The following is a 10,671-nucleotide window of genomic DNA, read 5'->3' on the forward strand; positions in this document are numbered from 1 at the left end:
CAGAATAAAATATTAATTGTTATTCAAAAAAAGTGTCTATAAATGTACCTATGTATAACGGAAATTATCGTTACTCTCAAGAAATCAGCTCAAAGATAAATGATCTTATTTATGGCGTAATAATAATAATAATTCTGAAAAGCGGAAAAAATATACCAATTAAAAATTTGTTTTTTAAAAGCTGTACCTACATATAATACAGCACAGCAATACATAGTTTAGGTGATAAATAGATAACAAAAATATTTTAAATAAAAGAAAGACAAAATATACATGAGTATCTGTATACCTACAAATGAATAAAATTAATTATTTAAAAATATTTATTTTACATTTCTTAATATATGCACTATAAAATCTCTTGATGAATTATTAAATAAAAATCAATTTTTTGTACAATGTTACTAATATATATCTATCTATTCGAGGGAAAATTTAACATGTAATACGTATTAGCATTTTTATATATCCGTAAATTGAGATCAAAATATTTAGATCGTTGAAAACACATGCAGATATCGTACGCATCAATTGATAGAGTAATAATAATTACTTTATTCCATGTTTGATGGTAACAAATTGGAGTTCCGCGTCGATTGATTTAAAAATATTTATTTATTATTTTATGATTATATATAACAAAGTAGTAACATAAGTAAATATTTTGGTAATTTAATAATGTGTTTAAATTCAGATCTCTAGTTACATTAATTGACGGTCATATCCGTAAATAGTCGTAGGTATGCAATGAACTTATTATCTTTAAATGAGTTGTTGGGGGGAGAGGTTAGTACATTCTAATCAGTGGCAACGATATACTTGCGCGTTGTGTATATACCATAATATTTAATGTCTGTATACGTACAAGTACGGCGTATACTTATATAATAATAATGACGATAGTAATAAATAATAATATAACCGTCGCTGATTATTATTATTATTATGTATATATATATATATTATATATTTTTTATATATTTATATCGATTTACCTGTGCACGTCGTATACGCACGCCCGGAGGCGACGTCCGATGGATCTTTTGCGACTCTAGTAGGAGGGAGCGGTGGTGACTATACAGTATACATACATATATATTATAATAAAACGATAATTACAATATACATACAGTAAATATAGGATGTGAAATTAAAAACCTAAATCGGGTATACCTGGGCCCGGTGTACACACGCACACATCACACACACACGGCACGTACGAAAGTATATTATATAAGTATATATAGGATCTTGCCCTCGGGACAAAGCTATTAAGCATCGATGTTCAATAAAAAATATTTATATATACACAGTCGGGCTTCAGGGCGGGCTCCTCGAATTCGACGCCGGCGGATTTGACGAGAAACCCCTAATTTGTTCGCCAAGCTGAAACAAATTATTTTACGTACGCGCACGCGCGTGTGTATGTGATACTTACCAAAAAACGACAAAAATAAGAATAATAATCCATGAGAAATTAATTTTACAAACCGATAATAATTTTTTTTAAATATGTACTCAGTACTGCCGTAGTTATAACGAAAACTTACACATATATGTTTATATGAATACATGTCATGACGTATAATAGTAGTTCGTATAGTTAATAATACTTTTTTATTTTTTCATGTGAGGAACATCGAAAGAGGTTTTGTCCGAAACTTTAAGCGGTATAAACACGTATACTTATTAGTTGTCGTGTTAAATAATAACGAATGTATACGTATATATATATTGCATCTATCACAAAAGCGTAAAATTAATCGTTTTTTAGTGAGTTGATTAAATACTTAAAACTAAAATTATAATTGTAATAAAATTACATTCCGTTTTAAATTAATATAGTTTTCTTGGATTTAAAAAAATCTAATAAAATTTTATATTTTATTCGTTGAATGAAAACACGCGAACAACTGACGTTTTTCCGAAACGATCATCAGCACGCGTCGATTACTCGGTCGGCGGAGGATTTGAAATTAATTTTCGTGATTTATTATTGTTGCAGACCAATGTGGGACCTATTCTGTTGTGCATGAACTCGTATAAAGACATCGGCAACCCGATGACGCTCACCAGTATGAGAGGCGCTACACTAGATTTCAAGCTGCACAAGGTAATTCTGGACGCGGTAAGACAGCAGACCGAATCTGGGTATCCACAGGCGATCATACTTTCTGGTTAGTATATTTCATTGTTGCGAGATATTATTGTAATCGTGATATTATTATCAACACTTCACAACCTGTAACTTCACAAAACTTTTGAATACAATTGAAATATAAATAAATATCACATAATATTATACACAGAAGTATTGTTTTATAACGTTATTGTGACGATGAAACTTTCGTTTAAAGGTGTTAGTGGTTCTGGTAAGACGTATGCTTCGATGTTGCTACTGAGACAGTTATTTGACGTAGCCGGAGGTGGCCCTGAAACGGACGCTTTCAAACATCTAGCCGCCGCGTTTACCGTTCTGAGGTCATTGGGATCCGCCAAAACGTCTTCGAATTCGGAATCTAGTCGAATCGTAAGTTGTGATAATTAATATACCATTGTAATAATAAATAACTTTTAGTATACGTTTACCCATTTTCGCGTTTGAATTTTTCTACGATTTTTGAAATTTTTAAGTATATATTTTAAAATACTTTTTTTTTTAGTAGGTATTTAAAAATTGGCTTGTAGTCTACTATTATTATATATTATAGTGTTTAAGAATTATGTGAGACAAAAAGTTTGTTGAAAAGTCATATAATGTATATTATAATAACGGTTGTTTGTGGCGTATATTTTTCCAGGGTCATTTCATCGAAGTACAGGTAACCGATGGTGCTCTATACAGGACTAAGATACACTGTTATTTCTTGGACCAGACTCGGGTGGTACACCCTCTGCCGAATGAAAAAAACTATCATATATTTTACCAAATGTTGGCCGGTCTATCTCAGGAAGAAAGAGGTGGGTCTTGTTATACGAGAGTCTTAATATATTTTAATACGATATATCATTATTACCTTCATAACCTGTTAAAGAATAATATTCATATTGTATTTCACTTTTAGTGAAATTAAACTTGGAAGGGTATTCGCCTTCCAATCTCCAGTACCTGATGCAAGGCGACACCAGACAGGACGAAGCCGAGGACGCTATTAGATTTCAATCGTGGAAATCGTGCTTAGGTAAATGCCTATAATAACATTAGTAACATTAGTATACAAATTTTAAAAACAATATCCGTGATGTTTATCGCACTCATCGAATATTATAATGCGGTTTCTTTTCCTTTCGCAAAGGTCTCCTCGGAATTCCGTTCATGGACGTGGTGAGGGTTTTGGCCGCGGTACTGCTTTTGGGCAACGTCAATTTCGTGGACAACGGTTCTGGCGAGGTGGTGGCTAAAGGCGAAACCGAATTGGCGTCAGTAGCCCGGTTGCTAGGCATCACGTTCCCGTCGCTCTTCCGTGGTATCACCACCAGAACACATTCCGAAACTACTCGGGGGAACACTCAACTGATAAAAACGACTTGCGACGTAAACACAGTAAGTCAATAAAAATAAGGTATCGAATGGCATATAGTTTTATTTTTCGTAATTGAGTGTACGTTATTATATAACGTGCATGAAACGTTCAGAATACACAGATTTAAGAATTTTCAAAATGTTCAAATTTATACTAATAATCGTGGATTTTGTTTACATTTTTTTTTTCTTTTAATTTTAATGTTTCATCTTGTTTAGCAAGATATAATTTATTATAATTTGTAATAAAAAACTTAGAATAAGCTAACTAATTTAATGATAAAACATCAAATTATTGCACTTGGGTAAGTGCAGCTTTTTAATTTTTACATATATATCTTGCTCGCTCTACAGGCAAATTCGATTAGAGACTCTCTGGCCAAGGCATTGTACTGCAGGACTGTGGCGACCATCGTACGCCGAGCAAACAGTCTAAAACGACTGGGTTCAACATTGGGTACGTTGAGCAGTGACTCCAACGATTCAGTTCACAATCAGGCCGAAGTCGCTAGTCAGCATGCATCTACCATCGGCACGGCCGGTTCCAAGTCGAGTAAGTCAATGGCCGCGCTCAACAACGCCGTCAATATCGCTAGGCATGCCACGGACGGGTCCATCGGGATCTTGGACATGTTCGGATTTGAAGAACCAAAAGTACGTAGTGATACTATATCGATACAGTATGTATATAAATATAAACCCCGAATTTTTCCATTGATGAGCATGTCCACATAATACTTGAGATCTCTATATATTGGTAGCCTCACTAAAATGAACAAGTGTCTATTATTAATTAATTAATGTCGTCTTGGAAAATATTGTGAGATTAGGGTTAGAGATTGGGTAATCATGGAAATAAATAAGTTGGTAGTAAATAATTTTATTTTTAGAACTATTAAAATTGGATTTAATATTTTATGTTTGACTTAATATATTTTAGCTAATATAATAACAACCTTAAATTTAAAAACTAATAATTTATTGAATAAAATGGTGTTCAGCTTTTGTGTGACTTATCATCTGTGACTATGCATTAGGTATTCCTTTTCAAACCATCGCATACTAAGGGAACTTTCTAATTAGACGTACACTTAAAATAATAACCACTCTATCGTCTCTATCAATATTTACAGCCAAGTCAACTCGAACACTTGTGTATCAATCTTTGCGCAGAGACGATGCAGCATTTCTACAATACACACATATTCAAATCTAGCATCGAATCCTGTCGCGACGAGGGGATACACTGCGACGTAGAGGTCGATTACGTCGATAACGTTCCATGCATCGATCTTATATCTTCATTGGTGAGTAAACCAATTTTTTTGTATGATTACATTTCCTTTAGCAAACAACTTATCATATTAAAACTGCCCATGTCAAGGAGTTAACATATTAAATTTAATTGAATAGAATTGCACTAACTGAACTTATTTAATTCCCACGTCGGTATAAAAGTAATACAAATAATTTTTCAATTGCCTTAATTAAGTTGAATTTTAAATTTTCATTTGTCTTTATCAAAAAAATATTTAACTAAATTGTTCTTATACAAGTGTAAAGTTTTAAATAGTACACATAATAACATTCAGCAATATATATTATATTATACATTATATAAGTAATTTTCTACTTATTTTTTTTTTTAAAGACAGAAAAAAACCGTCTATTTAACAAAAATTAATCATTAACTCTTCTCCGTTGATGCATAATTTATTATAATTAATAACTTATAGAATATATTAATACATAATAAATTGTAATACCTGTCCAATTGTACCACGTTAATAACTAATTATTACTGGTGGGTTTTATTTTTTTTTTTACAGAGAACCGGATTGTTAAGTATGTTGGACGTTGAGTGTTCCATCAACGGATCCGTAGAACTGTACTTGAGAAAAGTGAAATCTCAGCACAGAAACAACCCAAGACTTTTTGAACCCAAGTCAGTGGAACAGAGATCATTTGGCATTCAACATTTCGCCGGCAGGGTTGTGTATGATGCTTCGGATTTCCTAGGTATAGATCGAGTGGATACATAACGATAACGTCATAATTTTATTATTGTCATATACATAATACGTAAATAATTAGAAAAAAATAAACCTTATCCTCCCCGATAAAACTATAGACATTTTTCGCCCATATCAAATTATGTTTAATTTAAAATTTAAATTAATGCTTCAGATTCTCCCCAAATCTGTATAAAACTAAATTCAATCGTAAGACTTTAAATATACATAATAGCTGTGAATTATGGTGTGTAATAATGCTATTTAATTCGACTTCGAAACCTTTTAATAGGTAGTTGCTATGCATTATAAGTGTATTTGTGTAAGTACTAAGTAACAACAATTTATGTAAAACCTAAAATTGAAATCAATCTTAGAAATAGTTGAAGGTCCAATTACTAGATCACGTAACGATCTGACGAATTCATGTTTTGTAATTGTGATTTCAGAAACCAACAAAGACGTGGTGCCCGATGATTTAGTGTCCGTTTTTCACAAGCAATCGTGTTCGTTTGGTTTTGCCACGCATCTGTTTGGTAGTGAACTGAAAGCATTGTATAGCATAGAAACAGTACCAAGAGGGATAAAGTTTCGAATATCGCCGACTTCGCATTCCGATCTGTAAGTCAAATATGATATCGCAATTCTACTTCATAAATTAGTGTTTAAATTCAGTAGCTTATATTAAATTATATTTCGGTCAAAATGATAAATTACTTATTGGTTATTACCCACGATATTGATTATACACAAAATACACTACATATTTAACAAAATGTATTGCGCCGACGAACGATATTGCTCGTTTGTCCGACAGATATCACTAGTGAATAAGAAAATGTGATAGTTTCAGATTCAAGAATACCTGTAATTTTTTATATTACACGAATACGGAATACACAAATTAGTTAACTTTTCGTATAGCCACTTGTTTTTTTAGGGAGAAAATAACTTCTTCTCCCCCACCCCTACTACTAAATAATAATAAAAATGTTAAATTATTTTCTTATTGAAATTGTACAATCGAACATAATCATTAATTGTTTCCAGTTTGAACGGCAACGAACCCGTGTCTACGTTAACTCAAGATTTCCACACGCGGCTAGACAACTTGCTGAGATCACTGGTGCACGCTCGACCACATTTCGTGCGTTGCATTAAGGCGAACTCAACCGAAACCCCGGACAGGTTCGACAGGGCAGTAGTTATGCGACAGATACGGTCATTACAAGTTTTGGAAACAGTCAATCTGATGGCAGGAGGTAAGTCGACAATAATACACTATAACAACTACATTGTACCGATTATCGACTTAAATATGTACAATTACAACAATTTTTTTTTTTTATTAGGTTATCCTCATCGAATGCGGTACAAGGCGTTCAACTTGAGGTACAAAATGCTGGCACCATTCAACAAACTCTTGCGATCTGACGATCGGGCGACCGAAGACTGTCATCTGATATTGCAATGCATCGAGGAAAATATTGATACGAAACAGAGCGAAGTGAGCATGAGTTGGGCTTTTGGCAAGAGACATGTCTTCCTGAGGTGAATATTTGCTATATTAATTTTTTACATAGGTACATGCAACCTATGTTACCTTGTAAACGATAGCTTTATTTTTTATGAATTAAATCGTTTATTTCAAATTCCAAAATATAAACATAAATTAAATAAAAATTAAATCTAAAATTAAAAAAAAAAAATGCAATTAATATTACCAAAATTTTAATTAATTATTTAATAAGCAACTGTGCTTGAATCTTTAACATGATTGGTTTTAAATAGATTTTATATTTAGTATGGTTGCACTTAAATCTGCTTCGACATTCAATTTAGACCAATATGTATTTTTTATTATCACTCAAGTTAAAAATGCTGTATAAATAGTTGAAGCAAAATAAAGAAAGAGGAGCTGTACTATCTGTGCCTAATGCCACACACACTAACCACGAAATTTCATTCATTGCTTAAAAAATTGTTTATAAGAAGAAAAATATCATTACCAGCTATACGTTCTTCTAATGCCGACGACACACTTATGTAATTGTTCATGTTTCAGTGAGGGCGTAAGGCAACATTTAGAAAAACTCCGGTGGCAGACTCATCATAATGCAGCCGTACTGATACAGTGCACGTGGAGGAGCTGGAGGACCAGAAGAAAATGGCCGGGTACTAAACGAGTCATGATGCAAATACAACAAGTGTCTAACCCGATTGTACAATGTAAGTGTGTCTATTGAGCCTTGAATATATTTAAGTACCTATAATTTAATAGCATGCCTTTAAGGATATCCTTGTCATCATTTTTTAATATCTATATTAATATTATTTAAGAATCGATACAGCTGTAGCTATATATACGACTCCAGAACTGTAGTTTAACTATAATCATTGGAGACTATACTAATTTTATGTTAAAACAATGTCATTATTTCTGATATATATTATATATAGGGCATAATAGAATACCATAACTTTTAATACACATTGCTTATATCTTTTAGAGTTTGAACTACATACTATTATTATAACCGTATTACGTTTAATATTATTATGATTAGGTGTTCGCATGCACACGATATCTTAATTTTTTATTGTCTCCAGTTAGTTACTCATATAACTTATAAGTTATTAACGTACGCTCATTTTTAAACTTACCTAATGTTATTATTTAATCTATATTATAGGTCTCAACAACAAAATGGGTATGGGTGGAAGGAAAATGACTTCTAGTAGCCAAGTTCCGAACGCCGGAGTTACCAACAGTGGCACAGCAACTTTGACTAGACCCAGGCCACAACCTATAACGGGAACCCCTCCTCCTGACCAGATTGAGAAGTTTGATCAAAAAATAATACAGACTTGTAACCTATTTGGATTGAATCTGGTAAATATTTTTAAAAAATTTTACAAGAATTGTTAAGAATTTTAAATTACGATTATATTTAAGCATTATCATTAATATTTCTCTTTGAAACGAGTATATACTCGTAGCTTTTGAAATGTATTTTATATTGTATTTATACTTTATAGTATTAATTTGTTAATTTTTTTAAATTCACTTTAAACCAATTATAGACTAAATAGGTAAATAAGTAGTTAATAAATTTTACTGACGCATTTTTTCGTTTAAATTTAATAAGTTTTGAATACATTTTAACATCAATTAAAAGTAATAACATACACAGTATACACAATTAATTTTAGATAAATTGCTTTCAAATTATTTACTTTATTCGTCTCTTAAATAGTAACTGTTTTACTTTCATATCATCAAGTTAAAAAAAAATAAACAGAATTAGAGTATATTAATTTTCATCAATCTTCATCTAAAATGACAAAAACTAACCTGAATAGATGGTTAAAAACTGAAATATAATTTCATAACTTTCAAAATCAGTATTTATATGTAATTATAACTAACTATAATAAAACAGACAATTGATAGTTATAATCATATTGTAGATGACATTTTATAACGTAACTATTTTTATTTTCCAGGAAAGACCTCCGCCATTACCTCCTAGTCGATCTTACACGATATCTGGTAACACGAAAATGGGATATCCGCAAAGTCGTATCATGAAAAAATCTTTTCCTGGTATTTATTTTGAATCTTACAATAGTCTGTAATTCGATATCTAATATATTATATTGTAACGTTTCGATTTTCAGAAGAAGGAAATTGTGACGTTGCACTGATGAAAGGTGACTCTGTGATAGTGGTGGGTACATCCAACAGGAGAGGACACCTGCTTGTCGAGCACTGTAATAGAAGCTTGGACGTGCCATTCCAATTTTTAGAACTGAAACCGAGACCCGTTGCCATCTAACATCATTTTTTCCTTTAATCCAGATATTGATGCTCAAACACGAAACTTATGATCAAACGTTAGTTTATAATCACCTCATGTATTATATAAATATTAATTGTTGAACTTCTAGTGTAAAAAATTATATATACGCTGCCGAAAAAAATGCTTATCCTAATAATATAACTGTTAACTAACTGTACTATATATATATATATAAAAAATACATTCTAGTACAAATTGATATTTTTCATACCTGTCATTCGAAATATAATTTTATATCTAAGTAATATATATTTATCATAATCTGTCATTATAAGTATTTTAAGTTTTAATTGTCTTTAAAGTATTTATTTAATAGAAATTAACTATACGATGTAATAAATTATTGTTTTATTGTTTTATATTATTAAATTATCATCATCATACTTCTAATTGTGCCAATATTATATGCTATGAATATATATCAAGATGAAGTTTTAAATTTTTTGTATCAAAATTCTAATTTTAATTCACAGCTTATTTATCGTAATGTGATCTTATTATTTTTTTTTTATATAGAGTGATAATAATAAGAGACCTAAGACGTTACCGTGAAATATATTACCTAATTTCCTCTCAAGCTCGCCAAAACGTCAATACATTACGTTTTCGATGTTTATAAGTAATTGAAATAATACTATTTAGTGTTAATTCAATTATTACAGATTAATAATTAGGAGGTATGTACAAATAAATAACTTTGAATGTTGTTATATTTTTTAAAATGAATTAATTTGCCTATAAGAATATTTTGTGTAATGTGCTTCCGAAAAAAATCTGAATTTTTGGCAGCAACTCTCTTCCCTCACCATAATTCCTCAACCAATTCTATTATATGACAAAATGATAAAGTGAATATTACTCGACAGAATAATGATACGATGCGTTCATATACCTTTTCTTTTTCGTCAATATGTAATGTTTATTTGAATGATGCTTTCCGGTTTCTGGCGTGTAGATAATAATAATATATCTAATCGTCAAACTTACCGCTAGATTGATAAACTGAGTTGATGCGCCAATAGTGTAACATAATGTTCCTACCACTGAAGTCGATGCCCAATAAATGATATAATATAAATAAGTGAATTGGAAAAAAATAAATGAAGACAATTTTAAAATATTTGAATTATATTAAATATGTTTACGTTTTATTACGATTCATAGATCATTTATATGACGTCTAAAACCGCGGCCTAATTATTGAGTACGTATGTAAGTTAGATATTTTTCCTCTGATTGGTGATCTTTCATCACCCCCCCTCATAGAAAGGTT

General features: G+C 31.2%; 1 protein-coding gene across 5 annotated transcripts in view; it reads left to right on the forward strand.

Moving 5' to 3' along the window:
- LOC112600726 (unconventional myosin-Va) overlaps positions 1-9,526 on the forward strand; it is a 66,286-nt gene extending 56,760 nt beyond the window's left edge. For 3 of the 5 annotated variants that reach the window (XM_025348033.1, XM_025348040.1, XM_025348045.1), the window contains exons 5-19: positions 2,006-2,177; positions 2,358-2,530; positions 2,802-2,961; positions 3,066-3,182; positions 3,297-3,544; positions 3,878-4,177; positions 4,657-4,830; positions 5,353-5,542; positions 5,985-6,156; positions 6,586-6,797; positions 6,888-7,086; positions 7,601-7,764; positions 8,229-8,428; positions 9,043-9,142; positions 9,217-9,374. In XM_025348033.1, coding sequence (XP_025203818.1) covers positions 2,006-2,177; positions 2,358-2,530; positions 2,802-2,961; positions 3,066-3,182; positions 3,297-3,544; positions 3,878-4,177; positions 4,657-4,830; positions 5,353-5,542; positions 5,985-6,156; positions 6,586-6,797; positions 6,888-7,086; positions 7,601-7,764; positions 8,229-8,428; positions 9,043-9,142; positions 9,217-9,374 — 2,739 coding nt within the window. Of the gene's footprint in view, positions 1-2,005; positions 2,178-2,357; positions 2,531-2,801; positions 2,962-3,065; positions 3,183-3,296; positions 3,545-3,877; positions 4,178-4,656; positions 4,831-5,352; positions 5,543-5,984; positions 6,157-6,585; positions 6,798-6,887; positions 7,087-7,600; positions 7,765-8,228; positions 8,429-9,042; positions 9,143-9,216 lie in introns of all 5 variants that reach the window. The other 2 variants (XM_025348052.1, XM_025348057.1) reach the window with 1 other exon arrangement.
- The last annotated feature ends 1,145 nt before the right edge of the window (positions 9,527-10,671 follow it).

Source organism: Melanaphis sacchari, unplaced genomic scaffold (genome assembly GCF_002803265.2).
Source record: "Melanaphis sacchari strain LSU unplaced genomic scaffold, SCAv2.0 Contig0_pilon_pilon, whole genome shotgun sequence".
In the NCBI taxonomy this organism is placed as follows: Eukaryota; Metazoa; Arthropoda; class Insecta; order Hemiptera; family Aphididae; genus Melanaphis; species Melanaphis sacchari.